Source organism: Schistocerca serialis, chromosome 9 (assembly GCF_023864345.2).
Source record: "Schistocerca serialis cubense isolate TAMUIC-IGC-003099 chromosome 9, iqSchSeri2.2, whole genome shotgun sequence".
NCBI lineage: Eukaryota > Metazoa > Arthropoda > Insecta > Orthoptera > Acrididae > Schistocerca > Schistocerca serialis.
The window spans coordinates 488,467,560-488,487,240 of record NC_064646.1 but is presented as its reverse complement, the minus strand read 5'-3'; the positions used below and the strand labels follow the sequence as shown (position 1 = coordinate 488,487,240).

The window sequence follows — 19,681 nt, the reverse complement described above, 5'->3', positions numbered from 1 at the left end:
CCAAAACGCGAGCGCTAAAAACACCTCAAGAGTGGCCGGACCTACGGCTTCACATAACGCAAATAACACATAACCTTGACCTTCCCTGGGAGAGTATCTTTCACAAATGCCAGAATATAAGCACTGGTATCAGTACAGTTATCCCGCGATTTTCCATGACCACTGCTGCCAGCAATCATGTACAGTGGCTACATTCATGCCAAGTTTTTCTGCAATACTGTGGACGGAATATCCAGCTTCTCATAGCACTATTGCATAAATATGACCAAACTCTGCAGTGAGCTATTGACAATGGCATCTTCATCGTCTTAAAGCCACTCCTGATTAAAATCAACTCACTACATCCAATCTCAAAGGTAACAAAAGCTCACAACTGTTACAGCATGTATTCGAAGCAAACCTGATTTGGATCCTCATAGTGGGGCTACTAGTGCGACTCTTACACAACCGCCGCAAAATCTGAATAGACGTCATCTTTCAGATGTAGAAACATGTCTACCAACTTTTGTTTACCTCGCACAACTCCTTCTTGGTGTTTGGGCTTGTTTTCCTGTCTCTCTCTCTCTCTCTCTCTCTCTCTCTCTCTCTCTCTCTCTCTCTCTGTGTGTGTGTGTGTGTGTGTGTGTGTGTGTGTGTGTGTGTGTGTGCAAAATAATACTCTTCCACAAGAATGCTGTCAGAACTTACCTACATTTTTCAGTCATGAGAAAGGCTATCATGTGTGTCTTACACAACATTATACATGAGAGCAACTATTCATGGACACACGAGTAACATTAGAACTTACATTAGCTGTTGGAGTCAAGTATTTCTAGCAATTTTGAGGCTATCAAAACAAGGTTAATAACAAGCAACAATACACAGAGTAGGGAATATTTTATTAGATGAATGTTTTCGCATCTTTTTTCTCTACTGAAACAATACATCTTTTCTTAAATGTAATTAAGTACTTTTATTTTAATGACATTTGAGATCCTTTGAAAATAGGAGTAAAGTGATTTGACGCTTATAAGGGTTGCAGTAAAACTGTGTGTAAAATGATGGGGCTGCTATGCATAAAAATCAAGGCTGCACGGTCCAAGTTCCAGATCACTTACCACATATTTGTGTGGAGGAACTGTTATTTTATCCAGTATGAGCCAATACTGTTAACATGGAGATGACTGAACAAGGAGCTTTACTTCATTAGGTGGCTGATGCTGCACTAGTTGTCTGCATAAAATATTGCACCTCACAAGTGCAACCAGAGAAAATGGTGAGTCACTGTTTCAACTCAGTCATTTGCAAACTATGCAGTTATATGAAATGTATGTATGTGAAATGGCAGTTGACCGCAAAATGTAACTTCGAAGATAGAGGATTTCAGTGCAACGTTTGAAACCACTATATGAAGTAAAACACTGATGTCAACAATGGCTTGACAGCAAAGACTTGAGGAACAAAATTAACAAACATGATGAGAAACCATATAATCTTAATGGGAACTGAGAGTCATACAAAATTATTATAAAGTAAAGGTCTTCTGAAATCAAAACTCAGTCAAATTAAGATGGAAAGAAACTACAACTAAGAAAAAATAATGTACATATGTATGTATAATGACAACATCCATATAAAAAAATTTGATTACGGATGAATAAATAAATAAAGTCAGGAGGAGCATATACACAACTGTGTTAAACAGCAAGTTTTCTATATTTATTTAATTGAATTGTATCTACAATTGAGTCTAGAATATGAGATATTTTTATTTTTTTAGTTTATAATAATTTATATACATTTGCATGTGATCAAATACAGGAAATAGCTGCTCTTCAGCATCTTAAACACAACATTATATTATTCATAAATCATTAAAAATCTCAAATGTGTCATTAAAACACTAAACAAAGTACATAAATCTAAAGACATTCAGTAAACATTCTGACACATTAAAACTATCAAGCAATTTAATAAAATCAGACAGCCAACATCTATTGCTGCCACCTGTCTTTTCTTTTCTTTTCTTTTTTTTTTTTTTTTTTGTAAAGAGATTCATTTCCGCAAATGCACAAACTGAAATATTTGTGCACATAACTAAACACAGTGTCTATACACAAGGAAAAGGAAGTTGTTGGCACAATTTTTTCATGAACATGACATGTAACAACCACTGCTACTATAACTAAAATCGGTAGTTACAGAACGAAGTTGTAATCAACCCAAAAATTAATTCTGAAAATTAGTCTAATAAGAAAAAAAACATGATAATCCTTGATTGTTCAATAAATTTCAGTGCTGCTTGAAAGAGACTTCCAATTACATTCCCATCTTCACTGAATATGCACTAATTTTGTACCCAGTGTTAAAAACTGTATATAATTTATCAGAAAATAGTTTCCCATGTAACCAAATAAAGGCATTAATTTTAAACTTTAGTTATAAGACTATGTTCTCAAAACCTTAACAAGACAAATGTGCAATACTGATCAAATGTATAGGCAAGAAAACGTTTCAAGGTAAAAATGTAAATCTCTGTACACAATAGGGCCACAACAATTACATGCAAATGAAATGCATTATTGGATATGATTATGACGTCAACTTGCTCATGAAAAGAACATCTGATTTCTTACAACGTGACTGACAGTAATTATCGGTTCCACATTTCGCTTGGAACTGTATGAATATTTTCCTATTTAATTTTCTGGTACAGTTCTGTCTATATTGTTAGTTTGAAAATACATGTCCAAGAAAAATCTTGAGAAGTGATATCTTCATCTTCCAATAAAACATTTAAACAAACCTCAAATACAAAAATTTTGTTACTATCAAGAATTATATGAAAGTATACATTAATAAATTGCTAAAACAGGCTTCACAGGCAATTCATGTATACATAAATACAAAACAAACATTTACAACAACTGCAACATAATAAAAGAGAAATTCAGCCTGAGATAAAACAGTTGCACTATTATGCAATATGTATTATTCCAAATATAATAATCTAGGAAAATTCTCACAAAAAATCCTTGCATGCGTAAATGAAGCAAATACTGAAAATGATACATGTAACTTTAGTAAATCAATGTATGAGGAGGAACGTAGGGATGAGAAAAAAGAAAGGGGCATATATTTAATATAAAATATGCAGAAAAATGAACATAAAACAACCAGAAAAACATGTTAAACAAAATTAACACTTGGCAAAGAAAAGTGACACAATGAGTAAGGAAATGTAGATGCATATACAGATCTAACTTTTACAAAGTACACAAAGAAAAGTGGTGGTTATTTAAGTAATGACGCAAAAGATAACTGACACTGTGAAAAACATAACTGGAATGTAAAATAACCATAAATAACCTTACTACACATGCCATGCCTTTGCTCGCTACAAGTTTGAAATAATGCATTTTAGTTGATTCTAACAAATGTAAAATTACTGGAACCTAATTCACTTTAATACTATCGTCCAGCAGAGTGTAAAGGGAAAATTAACAGAATGAGCACATTTATAAGGCTGAGTTGACAGATAAAAAGATAAGATCTTTAAAAACAGAGTAAATTTAGTTACACCACTGTTCTTTTGTGCCTACGTCACATTTCCTTATTTGTTCCTTTAGCTAAGCATTTCTATCTCTGAAATACTAATATCTGCTGTATATTTTGTGAGCTATTGCTGGCCAAAGCATTATCTCATGAATGCAAGTAATTTGCACATTGCCACAAAGACATAAACTAAAATATTGGGAAAGAATGAGAACATATGCAAAAAAAAGTAATATAATGCACCTGATACATTAAAAAAGGCGAAAAGAATATTTTTATCTCCATCTTCTTGCTGAAGTGAGCCTTCTGGGCATATAAAAATACACAGTGTGTCAGAAAGAGTGAAGTCCTTTAGAGTGCATGACACACTCTAGACAGTTAGAAAAGATAAATGAAATGCCAAATGGGATCATTGTACAACTGTTCAAAAGAAGATAAATAAAAGGACTGCAACTATAGTTAATGTTTCACAACTGAGGACTGCTCAGTGACAATAATGGTATTACCAAGAGGAATACAAACATACAAAAGGGGGTTGAGGAAAAGCAGCAGCTTGGCATAATTCTATGTGTTTGTCTCCACTATAAAGTAATTCACTGAAGTCGAAGAGCACATTGGGTCGTGCAACTCACATTTTAGGGATAGAATGAGATAAGAAACCCATATTGGAGCAAATTTGCGACACTTAAGATAACTAAAAAGTTAACAGTGTGTCATTTGTGAATATACATAATTCGTTAGTATACTGTGCAAAGTGTGTCTCTTTTGCACAGCAGTACAAAAGAAGACCTAGAAGGGACTAGCACGATATTTGGAACAGTTATAATTTATGTGCCAAACTACAAAATGTAAATTTTGTGCAAAAGACATGAAAAACATCTAACAACAATGACATCATACAGGACACAAAAAGTAAACTGAATTATGTACAATACTGCGTATACCTTTATATTTTGTCATTGGTGCCATTACTACCATGAATTACTTGTGCTCTGACAAGTGGTACAGTAATCAATTATTTTATGAATAATAATGCAATAATGGTTTTCTTAACACACACTACCTCTACAATGAGTATTGTGTTTTTCTGGTCCATAAATATATATATATATGAAGTGTAACCAATATGGTGAACTTGCAGGCTACCTGAAGAGTGTCCCCACAAGCCACTGTTTCTGCACATATTTCTTTCATTTTTAGTGTCACATATTACAGCATTATATTGTATAGTCCTTATCTGTGAGACATTCTGTTTATAAATCATTCAAAAATGCCTCGGACGAAGATTGTATAAGGTACGAGAGACAGACAGAGAGAGAGGGGGGGGGGGGGGGGGGGCGAGGGGGGGGGGAGTACACAGAAATATGCTAAACATTACTGATGAACCACAAGTGAAACAATCTGGTTTCAGTGGAATTACAAGCAAAAGGTTAATTGAGTTGCCTTGTAGAATCACTGGAAAAGCAAGAGAGAACATGTTCAAATTCCTTAGTAGAATAACTTCTGCACAATAACTAATTAGTGAGAACATGAAGAATAGAGCACAGAACAAACTTATAAAGCAAATGAAGAATAATTCAAAAACTTCAGACAGTTGGTGTTTGAATGTACAATTTTGTTGGGCATAAAAATGTTATTGCAGACAACTACTTTAACATTTAGTATTACAACAAGCCATTTTATGATTGTTGTTTGAAATCTTGGCTGAGAACATATGCTTGGATATTAAAATTGTTGAGAGTGAAAATTATCTTCAACTACCCTTTCTAGTTGTGCGATGGAGTGATTACATCGACCTTGTACGGTAACTTGTAAAATGAAATAGTTTTGATGCAGAATAAGTCAGATACCTGAGGACCACCATTCAATGCGTAACTTTCTTTTCACAACCTGAATTGTCACCAACAAAAACCTCCTTCAAGCCACAACTAGTGCAGTCATGAACCTTTTTATTCACTTGGCTTACAACTATAGCATTTCCCCTACTTCCCTCCAATCTTTCTTTAAACGGAAAAGTTTAAATACACTTGAGACTTCAGGGGTTTTTATTTGTCTTTCCCTGTTCAGCATTTTATTCTCTATGTTTTCAAATTCTATGTAAAAATAGAATAGTAGATGATTTTTTTTTCTTACCTTTCACCTTGATTTCTAACTTTTTTACTTGCCTTCTCCACCACTCATATCCATTTTTCTTTGTAGTGTGTTACATTATATTTCCCAATTTCCAATTCGCTTCCCAAAAATTTTTATTGCCACTGTTGCATTCCCAACCCTGAAGACATTACCATTCCAAAACCTTTAGTGTCAGTAGTACACTCAGTTTCCTCATTGCCTTTCACAGATCAAATATTCTGCTGCATCACATCCTAGTACTGGAAGGTTCTCATGTGTGGACTTGAAATTTTACAAAAGTTTCTGATATTTTCTGTGTGGAACAAAATTACATTAGAAATCAGAATGAACCCTCTAGCCTCAATTTATTAAGCTCTGTATCTTGTAACTGGGACACAGATGTGGTGAAAAAAACAATGCTTGAAGATGGTTGTAGTCATTTACATACATACATACATACGTATATTCATCAATGATCAATTGTCCCTCTTATGTATCAAAGTGAATCTATCACTTTCTAGATGACGGGGTGGGCTATAAGCTGACTAGTTATCCTTTTGTGAGGAACATCAATTACAGGAGACATTTTCACAGAATAAGACAAGATAAACATTAACTATATATATATATATATATAGTTACCTGGAGTACTACAAACACAAAATATTAATATACATATGTTGGCATGTGATGGAACTGGCAAGGTTGGGAATAGGGAGTGATCATTTTTACATAGTCCCTCATCTTTAGCAATTGCTGTTTGATAGGTTTTTGTTTCCCATATTGTTCAGTTAAAGAGATCATAGAATGACACTGATTTTATCTTAAGTACACACAAATTAAGACTGACAGACAAGAGAAATATTACAGATGCAAAGAATCTCCAGCCAAAGACAATATTAAAAATGTCCATAGTGGACAGCATACTGGATTTTAACATTTTCTTCTATGTAAATACTGATACATAATTTAGAGCAAGCAAATAGACAAGAGCTCAGCAATATTTGCAGGAATGACTCTACTAAAAAATTCTTTCCATGATTAGTCAGACACCAATATATAAATAAAAATCTACGATTTAGTATTCATTACACACTTCAGCTTTCGCTTTCAATACTGTACAGTGCACACAACCCTTACACAATTCCAGGAATCCTAAAACTATTTTCTACCAGCGAGTGCTGTACAGAAGGGCAGTATCCCATCCAAAGCAGCGCAAAACTGTCAGAAACCTGCAAAACAAAAAGTTTTGTAAATATTCATCTTGTAATAATCCAGTTCAGATTTGTTCAGTACCGTAAAACAAATCAGATTTAGCATTTAATAAAACACTTGAAAAAGAAAAATTCAAGTTCAGTGCAGCCTAAAACTACAGGTGGTGGACAAAAATATGGAAATATGCAAAAACACAACAAATTACCATTCCTAATAGGTGTAGGAAAACCGTTGGCATTCAAAACAGTTTCCACTCATCTTAAAATGGGTACACACCGGTCCCATATAGTTCTCAATGGAATCTTATATCAGTCATGCTGCAAAATAGTGGCAAGTTCAGGATAGCGATCACACATCCTTCTCACCAAAGCACACCAACAAAGGCACAATAGCATTGAGATGCAGTGACTGTGATGGCCAGGAAGAAGTTCCAATTCATATTTATGGTCACAAAACCAGTCCTGCAAGATGCGAGCTGTGTGAACAGGAGTCTGTCACATTGGAAAATTGCCACACCATTGGGGAACAAACACTGTACCACAAAATGGATCTGATCAACCAAAGTTATCACATAATCCGTAGCAGTAATGCAATCTTGTAATGCATCCATGGGGCCCATGGAATGCCATATATAGGGTGTTACAAAAAGGTATGGCCAAACTTTCAGGAAACATTCCTCACACACAAATAAAGAAAATATGTTATGTGGACATGTGTCCGGAAATGCTTAATTTCCATGTTAGAGCTCATTTTAGTTTCATCAGTATGTACTGTACTTCCTCGATTTTCACAATCAATATGCGTGGGCTGATGAGAATCCGCACGCAATTGTGCAATCACGTCATAAACACAGATTTTCTGTGAACGTTTGGGCAGGCATTGTCGATGATGTCTCGATTGGGCCCCATGTTCTTCCACCTACGCTCAATGGAGCACGTTATCATGATTTCATACGGGATACTCTACCTGTGCTGCTAGAACATGTGCCTTTACAAGTACTACACAACATGTGGTTCATGCACGTTGGAGCTCCTGCACATTTCAGTCGAAGTGTTCGTACGCTTCTCAACAACAGATTCGGTGACCGGTGGATTGGTAGAGGTGGACCAATTCCGTGGCCTCCACGCTCTCCTGACCTCAACCCTCTCGACTTTCATTGATGGGGGCATTTGGAAGCTCATGTCTACGCAAGCCCGGTACCAAATGTAGAGACTCTTCGTGCTCATATTGTGGACGGCTGTGAGACAATACGCCATTCTCCAGGGCTGCATCAGTGCATCAGGGATTCCATGCGACGGAGAGTGGATGCACGTATCCTCACTAACGGAGGACATTTTGAACATTTCCTGTAACAAAGTGTTTGAAGTCATGCTGGTACGTTCTGTTGCTGTGTGTTTCCATTCCACGATTAATGTAATTTGAAGAGAAGTAATAAAATGAGCTCTAACATGGAAAGTAAGCGTTTCCGGACACATGTCCACAAAACATATTTTCTTCCTTTGTGTCTGAGGCATGTTTCCTGAAAGTTTGGCCGTACCTTTTTGTAAGACCCTGTATAACATCATTACCGAATCCCACCATGTTTCGCTCTGGTGATGTAAACTGGGCCAGAAGTTGGAAACAGTGTCAAACAAGACTCATCTGACCTAATAATTTTCTTCCATTGCTCCATAGTCCAGATTTTATGGCTTCAGTATCACATTTTCCAGTTACAGATATCTGCATCTCTCATGAGTGGTTTTGCAATTCCAGTTCACCCTGCAATTCCCTGCTTGTGGAGGTCCCTTTATGTTGATTTGGGCTGAGCATTCGTGGGTGCAACATTCAGTTCTGCTGTGAATTTTGCAGCTGTCGTTCTCTTTTTTCCCTCTTCAATGATTGTCTGTCAACCACTCAACACACACTGTCATCCATGTTGTGACTTAGCAGATGAAGTTTTTCCACTTTTCTCTGTATGGGGCGTAAGTCTTCGATACAGTGCCTCTTGAAATATGAAACACTTCGGCTATCTTGTTTATGGAAGCACACACTATACAAGTACCACTAGCGACTTCACTTAGCTCTAACATAATGCACTCACAACTACACAGCACTCTGTTGTAATCACGACTGATACTTGCAACATACTGAGAACACTGCACAGGTGCCATTCGTGGTAAAATACAACAGTGCAAATTGCAGGATTGGTTAATATCTGCATTTATGTGGTGTTGGCTATCCAGTAGTGTTTACAAATATTATGTGGTTAAGTTTCTTGACACCAGGGCACTCTATGCAGCATATTTGAACTGGCAAATGTGTAGAAGTTGGAACAATTTGTGCCGTATCTACTGCCACTGCCAAGCTCTCCTCGGCGTGGTGGCTGATCGGAGTAATTAGGTTTGTTCGAATGAAGATATCGTGACCAATCGCAACTATTTCTGAACTGTCTCTACTGCGCAAATGCAGTTTTGTGATTGTTGTGATCATCGTGAAACCTTTGTCGAACCATATTTAGCGTGTTTTGACACCATCATTCACTTTGCATTGCTCAAATGCTTTTAGTTTAAACACAGCACCAGTTACATATTTTATTCATGTTGAGCAAAATGTGTTTCGAGAATTTATTCTCGTTGTCAAGTGCAGTATTTACGTATGTACTTTTTGTGATGACACACAAACAAACAATGTGAGAGAGAGTTTGTGTATGTGTGTGGTTTTCTACATAATTAATGAGGCACAGTACCTGATAACCTCAAAAAGATGACAGTGCAAGAGATGTAGAATAAAATGTATTCAAACACCAGACAAAATACTTATTTACATATTTGCAATTGACAACGAGAAAAAATTCTCTAAAAGTGTCGTGATAAGCATGAAAAATTACATAACTAGTGCAGTATTTCATTATTTGAAAAATGAAGGAAAGCTGCAGGCTTTCAAAAACATCAATTATGACATATGAAATTGCATCATACGTTCCTACTTCCCAGACAGTTATCAGTTCGAGTTACATCAGTGGTTTTTATTAGATAATAAACCTTCATTAGATAATAAACAAGTCCCTTACAAATCTTTTAATGCCTCTTATGTACATATACCACACATGAAGTGCAAAAATACATAACTTTTACAGCTTAAATCGTTATTTCACACATTTTACACCACCCCCTCTTTTTTTTATTGACTTGTGTGGATATCTCTCTCTCTCTCTCTCTCTCTCTCTCTCTCTCTCTATCTATCTATCTCACACACATACACCTCTCCCTTCCTCCACACTTATGTTGCTATAATGAAGGAAAGAACTCTTGAAATTTGTAGTACAATATACCCAGGGGTGAACACTCACAAAAGGTCGATAGTAATACCCATGAAAAACACACTCACATAGTGTTTCCACTCTTTGCTTCATATTAATCCTCAATTTAAAAAAAAACAACTGTACTGTTTTATTTGGACACATTAAATATTGAGTTTTAGGATTGGATAGGATTGTCGGGGTTAAAGAGACTACTAGATCATCCCTCCATCCTATATTCATCAAGTTGAGAAGAGTCCTCAGAGAAGAAGCCATAGAAGACGAAGCCATAGAAGACAAATCCTGAGGAATCTGACTGTAAATGAGAATCAACAAAACCTAGAGATAGAAGCAAGTAGAAGTGAGTAAGGGGGAAGAAGGTGAAGGTGGGTGAGTTGCTCCACTCAGAAAGCAGCTAGAGGTCCCCAACACTTGTCACGCAATGGGAGACACAATATTTGCATCTGACCAGTGTTTGCTCACCTTCCACTACAAGAAAACTAGCAACACAGACAAATTGAAAAAATCTCAAGAAAGAGAATGACAAGACAGCAAACCAATGACTGATGTAAAAGAATTAGAAGAACTAAAAAGGTGTGAAGCGTCGGAGCCAGGCCAGGCTGGACCACCAAGCAAATGCAGCAATGGACCTTCACCGGTAAAACGTAACACCAGATCAGCAGTTTGGTGTCTCCACCTGCACCAGAAGCAGTGTGTCAGCAAGACTGAGGTTTCGCTGTAGGGTGGCCAAATTAGGGCAGTCCAGCAGGGTGTGGCCATCGTTCAGCCAAGTGTGGCCAATGTAAAGTCAAAAGGGAACAGTAGATTCTGTGAGAGCAGCACACAGGAAAGACTGCCACATACTTGTGGTCCCCTTTACTGCTCCCTGTTTGTTTCAGAGAAGTCAGGGCATACCAATCCATATTCCAAGCCTTCAACATTTGACAGCATAGAGCCCACCAAAGGTCCAGTTCCAGTACCCGTATTGTCAAAGTCAGCATCATGGTAATCAACTTTGCAACTGGGCCAGTGTATTCATTCCCTGGGGCCCAATGTGAACTGGGATTCAAACAAAGATGAATGACTGGCCAGCTTGGAGGAGGTCAGAAAGGAGATTCTGGATAGTGACAATCAATGGGTGTTGAGGGTAACATTGGTTGATAAGCTGAGGATTACTCAGAATTAAGAATGACTCACTGGTGCGAGAATGAACGTGAGTGAGTGCTCCAGCAATGCCCATATAATTCTGCAGTGAACACACTGAATCCATCAGTCAAGAGGCATTGTTCACTGCATGTTGCATGTGTAAACACAAAACTGGTTCGTCCTTTCCACTTCTGAACCCAGAATTGCATCGAGGACAGCCAAGAACAGCCATTGCAAAATTATGGGGCCAAAAGAGTCTTTCAGTCCAAAGGATAGGTCCTGGGATTCCATTGTGGGAGTAGGATCTCTCTACCAGGAAAAATTACATGGAATTTAGATGCTCAGGAGAGCAGTGAATGTGTATTACATAGCTGAGCAGCAGTTGTTGGCACCTGATCTGTAGGGGAGAGATCCCACATTCCACGAGTAAGCTGTTTACAGGTCTGATCCATAATGCACTTGTGGCAAGTTGAACACCACAATGGTGTATCGGGTCCAGTATCCCCAATCCTGAAGGTGATGCTGTGTCATATACCAGACTCCTACAATAGACAGAGGATATGATCATAGCATTGTCAAGTGGTGAAAGTGTACAGTAGCCTGCACCCCAGTTGGTGTTACTGAGGCAGTGAAGAGTATTAAGGTGAGACCATCATCATGTTTGTTGAAGATTGGGAAGACTTATCACCTAGGCTTTGCAGTCCCAAAAAGCGGTAAGACTCCACCACATTCAACAATTTGTCATCGAGATAGAGTTCTGGTTGTGGATGTGCAATAAGACAGTGACAGAAGTGCATGACACATGTCTTCACAGCTGAAAACTGGAAGAGAAGGCTCGGGGCTCCAGACTGCACCTTTCATATGGCACCGTGCAGCCAGAGTTCAGGAACACCCGCACTGGAGGAGCAATAGCAAATGCAAAAATTGTCAGCATACCAGGAGGGTGACACTGCAGACCACACAGCTGCAGCTAGACCATTGATAATCATAAGAAAACAGGTGACATTCAATACAGATATCTGCAGGACCCTATTCTCTTCTCTTACTGGGGAGGGGGATACTGAAGGAAGTAACAAATTGAATCCAGAAAATATGGTGTGACTAGAACTTCTGAGGAAAAACTGGGAACGGGCCCCGATGATCCCCTAGTCAAAGAAGACAGCAATAAGGTGTGCTGATGACAGGCAAAACCTAACCATATGGGAGACTCCAGGCAGACCAAACAGTCAGCCATAGAAAGGCCTTGGTGAAAACCTACATGGGAAAAAAAACCACCCCTAGACTCAAGATAGCAACACAAGTACCAGCTCACCATATGTTCGAGCAACTTGCAGAGAACATTAGGATGCAAGAACAGAGTCATTTTCAGGCAATGAGGTTCTCCATCAAAGGATGTCATTTACAGTATTTGAAAGCCCATCCATCAAGGTACTGTCTTTCGATGGGGAGGATACCAAGCAACAGGGTATCGCTAAGTCTCCTAGTGAGAGAATGGCTGCGGTTGTGCTCTGGATAGCTGCAGCAATACCTCCAAGTGGCAGTATGCTAAGGGCAATGGCAGAAGCAGCAGTGTTGAGAGCCCATCCAGGTAGACACCCAGGTGAGTGAGGCTGAGGGAGGGAGATGACAATCAGAAAATGATCACTGTCATACTGGTCATTATGGACTCTCCAACGGCTGAGCGGTATAAGACCAGAGGTGTCAACGGAAAGAGCAATGGCTGAATAAGATCCGTATGTCACACTGAAGTGCGTGGGGGCACCTGTATTCAACAGACAAAGATAAAGCTCTGTGAGCAAAATTTCGATAGCTTTATTGCGGCCAGGGGTTGCGGTTCCACACTACAAAGGGTTGTGGGTATTGAAGTCGCCCAAAATGATAAAGGGTGAGGGGAACTGAGAAATCAGTGCAGACAACACGGCCTGAGAGACTCCACTATGAGGATGCAGATACACACTATAGACAGTGGAATCCAGAGACATAATCACACAAAGTGCCACAGCCTCCATAGGTGCATCAATCGGCAAAAGTTTGCTATTGACAGAGTCCAGAATGTATGTGCAAATTCTGCCCGACACACTGTCATAGTCTGCTCAATTCTTAAAATAGCCCCGAAGTTGCAGAGGATATGAGGCCACAATGCTGGGAACCAAGTTTCCTAGAGGGCAATGCAGAAAGCTGGGGAAACCCATAAGAGATGATGTACCTCAGCCAGTTAGGAGTCAAAATCACTACAATTCCACTGGAGGATCACACTATCGGTATCCTGCGCGGGCGTGAAGGGACCAAGGAGGCAGGTCACGCCCTGGGGTCACCTGCTGCCACCGTTTGTGGGGATACGGCATCAATACATATTATATAAAGAAAATGAACCACCACAGCCCTAACACCGAACAAATTTATTTCAATCAACTTGTTTTGATGCAACATTAACGTCATCTTTAGGCCCACTATAAACCTAAAGAATACTTGCATTCCTCAGCCCATGTATCATAGAATCCACATAATACTAGTCATAATGGATTGCATAAATCATGCAATGTGTTTTCACCAGTGTGTGTATTACATGGTATCTGGTGTATCCAGTTGCAGGTCAGCAGAATCTTGGGCGGTGAGTACACTCGGGGACAGAGTAGTGCGTTCTGGAGGGCCCAACGTAGAAGGCAGAAGGGGGAGGATATCATCACTACAGAGGACGATATTATCATAGCCACGGCAAACATCATCATAGTGTGTAAAGGTGCATACAGTAATATTCCTTCTTGGGCCCCTCTCCTGATATGCGAGTTGGTCAAGAGCCTTGTATTTCCTATTCTCTTTGGAAGATGGTGCACAAAGTTTTATGGTTACTTACAATTTCTGTGAGGTCACCAATCTAACAATATGTATCTTAGAACCAGTAAAATTCTATGCAAAGCAGCAAGGGCAGATGGAGGGTGAGAACTGAGCTGTTTGTCACACTTGTATGTTAAGCCCAATTTACACAAAGATACTACACGGTAAAACTGAGTTTTGAAACTGTGCTGCTCGCTACTGTCCACATGCGACACACACAGGCGAAGGTCACTGGTGTGTTGCTTGCGCTTATGTGTTATGTGACATTTCAATAAATGTAGTATGCAGTTTGGAACTGAGAAAATTATTGGTTTCTCGGCAGTTACAAATTAGGCAGAGATGGTAGTGGGACAAGAGTGATAATCACTACAAGAACCAAGAGTGACACTGGGTGCAATTGAGAGAATTCTTCACAAAAGTAACATCGAAGGTTTGATGATGCTGAAGTTACTGACCAAAACACATTCTATAAGAAAAAAGGAAGGATGTATACACAGACGAGGAGAGAGGGGAGGGGGGGGGGGGATTTTTCCTGCATTTCCCAGTTAAAAATCCACTTTTTCTCAGGTTAAAATACACAATACCCTGGTGAAGGTACATGTGAAATGACACTGTACTTTCCCTCAGAGCTGTAAATCTTACCAATCCTCTGAATGGTGAAGATACTATACACCAGCACAGAACTTCCCAGAAATTTTGCGAATGAAATGCAGCAAAAAACAACGCATTTTGAAAAGATCTTTGATGTGGGGCAGCATTTACACTGCATATTTTAGTAACACGAAAGTATAAACCATAATTCTGTCAAATACAGCACAGTAGCGTCTGAACCACTGAAATCGAGATTTCAATGTACTTTTGTCGGCCAATCATAGCTCGTCATATGATCTTGACACCCAATGGCAGCAGATATTCAGGTGACAGGACACGTGATATAGTCAGCGAATAGGAACATCACTGTTAAGTCATGCAAATACAGAAATAGGAAAATTAAGTGGTTTAAATTAATAAACATACAATATAGTAACAAGAAAAACTAAGCTTTCACATGTAAAAATGGTCTTCAAAAATTTTTTGGTGTTTGTGCACGCACTGTGTTTTGTTGGTGTACATGATGCATTTTCTTAGCATCTAAAGTTTTGGTGGCATTCTCTCATTTATGTTTTATAACTGCAGTATTATACAGGCTAAAGTAAAATTCTTTGTTAGAGTATCAGTTTTTACCACTCAAAATTACAAAACTGTTACGGAAAACTAAAACAATGAAAACTTCCAGGAATAAAAAAAAAAAAAAACCCTGGTTTTTCTAGGATTTTTCCTGCCTGAAAAGTTCTTGGGTTTTTCCTGGATTTCCTGGTTGTCCAGGGCTGTATACGCCCTGTAATAAGACAGATAAGATTAATGAAGACCTCTTTCTACATGGGGAAACTTGAGCAGATACTCTTAGCTTAATATGAAGGCATCCCGAAGAAAACGACTTCGTTAAAAGTACAGCTGCACAAATGCAGAAGCTACCAAAAATAATACAACGTGGAATTAAAGGCGAAAATAGAAAATTTACTATGTATGAAGCAAAAAGCTTGATATCCAAAAGCTGTAGATAAGAAACTTCCCAAATAGGTTACATCACAAACATCTGTAACAAATTTTGTACTTTGGAACACGATATGGATAATATAGAGATTAGGAATAAAAATTTACACTTGTGCAAAAACACAGTGCGTACTCCAGTTTCAATTCCGACAATAATGCTTACCACATTAGTGTATCTTCTTTCCTTACAGCATCCTGAATTCTATTAAGTTCCAAGAATTGTTCTGACTTCATTCTTAGGTGGTTGAAGTAGCTTCTGGAGTAATCTACCAAAATTTCACCACTGAGCAACTGAGACAGCAAAACAATTTTAGAAACAAGTGTACTTACCTCCAAAAGACTGGCACTCTCCTCACTTGGCAAAGAACACCCTGTGCCATGTAAAACACGTAATTACAAGCGACGGCGTTTCCTAGAACTGCTGCTGCCACCACCCCACCCTTTGCGGCTACGAGATGCTTCAAGAGCTGCCCAATGTTCATAATAGCGTTCTGCTTCAAGCCATTCCTGATACTTGTACCACCTGTGAAAAGAACACAGTGCTTACAGTTTTGTTAAAAGGGGGTTAAGGCTGTGTGTCACACAGCTATGGTGGTATACTTCTGCAGCAACAATAACAAAAACACAATTCAGATTATCTGTAGTTCCATATAGAGCCTGATATATTAAGAAGTAACTAATTCCTCCATTTTTCTTTAATCAAAAAAGTAATTAACTATTAATGATTAGGTACACTATCTTCCTGTTTTTGTCATCAGTCCTCCGAGCGGTTGGTGCAATCCACCACCTATTCCTTTCTTGTGTCAACCCCTTCATGTCAGGCTGACACTTGCACATTACATTCTCAATTATTTTGTTTGTTAAGTTTAACACAAATCTCTGTCTTCCTCTACAGTTTTTACCCTTTACAGCTCCCTCTATTAGCATGCAAGTTATTCACTGATGTCTTCAACATGTCCTGTCATCCTGTACCGTATTCTTGCATGTGTTTTCCACATGCTTCTTTCCTCATCCATTCTGTGGAGAATCGCCTCATTCCTTAGACAATCAGTTCATTTAATTTTCAGCACAGCATCTTAAACGCTTTGAATCTCATCATTTCTGCTCTTCCCACAGTCCAGATATGCTTTGCTCCAAATGTGCATTACCAGAAATTTCTTCCTGGAATTAAGGCTGATGTCTGATATTAACAGACAGGAACACTTTCTTTGCCTGTGTTAGATGACATTTTATGTCTTCCTTGCTTCACCCGTCATGTGTTACTCCGCAGAATTACTTAACTTGGTGGTCCCCAATTTTGATGTTAAGTTTATCACTAATCTCATTCATGCTGTTCCTCACTAGCTTAGTCTTTCTTCAGTTCAGACCGAGTGAGGTGGTGCAGTGGCTAGCGCACTGGACTCGCATTCGGGAGGACGACGGTTCAATACCGCGTCCAGCCATCCTGATTTAGGTTTTCCGCGATTTCCCTCAATCACTCCTGGCAAATGCCGGGATGGTTCCTTTGAAAGGTCACGGCCGACTTCCTTCCCCATCCTCTAATCCGACGAGACCGATGACCTCACTGTCTGGTCTCCTCCCCCCAACCCCTTTCTTCAGTTCACTCTCATGCCATATTCTGTACTCACTGGACACTCCATTCCCTTTAACAAGTCCTGTAAATATTCTTCACTTGCACAATGTCACCTGTAAATCTTATCAGAGATATCCTTTCACACTAAATTTTAATGCTGCTCTAGAACCTTTCTTTTGTTTCTGTCATTGTTCTTTCGAAGTTTAAATTGAATGGCAGGAACAAAAGACTACATTCTGGCCTTACATCCTTTTAATCTGAGCACTTTGTTCTTGATCTTCCATTCTCAACATTCTCTCTTTGTTCTCATACATTTAGTACATTATCTGCCTTCCCCTGAAGTTTACCTCTATTTTCTTATAATTTCCAACACCTTTCACCACTTTACATTGTTGAGTGCTTTTTCCATATTGAGAAATCCTATGAAGCTCTCTCAATTTTTCTTAAACCTTGCTTCCATTATCAGTCACAATGTCAGAACCACCTCTCCAGTGCCTTTACCTTTCCAAATGCTAAAATGATGTCATCTGACAGAGCCTCAATTTCCTTTTCTATTCTTCCATATGTTATTCTTGTCAGCAACTTGGATGGGTGCACTGTTAAACTGATTGTGCAATATTTCTCACACTTAACTGACCTCGCTCCCTTTGGGATTGTGTGGATGATGTTTTTTCCAATACCTGATAGTTGTCTTCAGACTCAGATTTTAAATTCCAACCTGATTCATTGGTTGGTGGGTACATCCCTGTTTGAATCAGAAATTATGAAGGAATTTTATCTACTCTTTCTGCTTTATCTGATCCCAAGTCTTTCAAAGCTGTATTAAACTCTGACTCTAACACTGAATCACTTACTGTTTCCATATTGATTCCCATTTCTTCCTCAATCACATCATCAGACACCCCCCCCCCCCACCCCTCTCTCTCTCTCTGTGTGTGTGTGTGTGGGGGGGGGGGGTCTTTCCCCAATAATTACTTTTTCAATTTCTTCACATTTTTCCTATAGCTATTTTTCCTTGACTTTCCTGCACTTCATATTTACTTACTTCCCAAATGATACATTTCTGTATTTCCATGAACATTTTTGTACTTCTTTCTTTATATAATCAATTCTAGTATTTCTACTGTTACCCAAGGTATCTTTGCAGTTACGTTCATTCCACTCCAAGTGAACTGCCTACTATGATTTTCATTATCACAGTATCTATAGACTCGGACAACATCAAATACATGTTGTCTTTCCTCAGTAACTCACTTCTTTGCACACTGATTCTTCTGGACAATTTTCTTAAGCTTCAGTCTACTCTTCATGATTACTGTACTGTGATTGAAGTCTATATATGCTCATGGGTGTACCTTACAATCCAATATCTGATTTTAGAATGTTTGTATGACCACAACCTACTCCAACTGGAATCTTTCCCTACCTTCAGGCCTCTTTGCAGTATACCTCCTCCTCCTCACCTAATTTTGAACAGAGTTTTGTTGTTACTAACTGAAATTTACTGCAGAACTCGAACACGTTCTGCTCTCACATTCATACTACTAAGCCCATATTCTCCTGTAACTCTTTCTTCTATTCGTTTCCCTAATACTTTGTTCCAATTACCCGTAATTATTATTAGGGAATAGACTTTTATTTGCATAAATATTTTTCTGCTTGAAGATAAAAACTATAACTAAGACAGAAATTCCCAAAACAGCTCACTTCAATTGTATGCAAAATTCTACCTCACATTAAAAAAAGATAATTCATTAAGAGAAAAAAAAGAAAAAATTAAATAATTTTTCTAAACACACATTTTTGTCAGCTTTAAATTTTAAAAAAAAATCTTGTACATTGTCATATTATGACAACATATTCCGTAGTGAGTGACTTCCACTACACATGCTGCCTGCAATCTGAAAGGGGAGTCCTTTATTTATGTCAAAGGCTGATGCAATCTAAACAACAGTGTTCAATCATTACCCACATTTCGTTTAAAACAGAGCTTTTATACAGTGCATTGTCTTATGTGAAGTGATTGGTGATATAATGCCAATTAGTAGCACCTTTACATGTGATGGATGAATTCTATTCTGTCAAAAATGTGGTAAATCAGTAAATGCATTTCAGCAATCTCATGTCTTGCAGCATTTAGAGGCAGAATGGGTGCTTCACAAGTTCTTTTAGGTGAAGCAGCTACCTATTCACATATCATATTTTAAAAAAGTTCCAAATATTATGCAGATTTATGTAACACTTTTCTTTCATTTGATATTCCTTTATTTATGTTGTGACGTTCAGAACTCAGAAATTTTCTTACGAAATACACAAATTTGAAACACCAGAAGAATCAACATTAAGGAGATTGTATGGGCCTGCCTGTTACAAAGAAATGCAAAGAAAGATCAGGG

The 19,681-nt window shown here is 38.4% G+C and overlaps 1 protein-coding gene across 2 annotated transcripts in view; it reads right to left on the bottom strand.

The window, feature by feature from the left end:
* Positions 1 to 1,672: 1,672 nt before the first annotated feature.
* Positions 1,673 to 19,681, bottom strand: part of LOC126419164 (splicing factor, arginine/serine-rich 19-like) — a 176,900-nt gene continuing 158,891 nt past the window's right edge. For both annotated transcript variants that reach the window (XM_050086291.1, XM_050086290.1), the window contains exons 10-11: positions 16,043 to 16,235; positions 1,673 to 6,878 (exon numbers count right to left, since the gene is read on the bottom strand). In XM_050086291.1, coding sequence (XP_049942248.1) covers positions 16,106 to 16,235 — 130 coding nt within the window. In that variant the 3' untranslated portion in view covers positions 1,673 to 6,878; positions 16,043 to 16,105. The remainder of the gene's footprint in view (positions 6,879 to 16,042; positions 16,236 to 19,681) is intronic.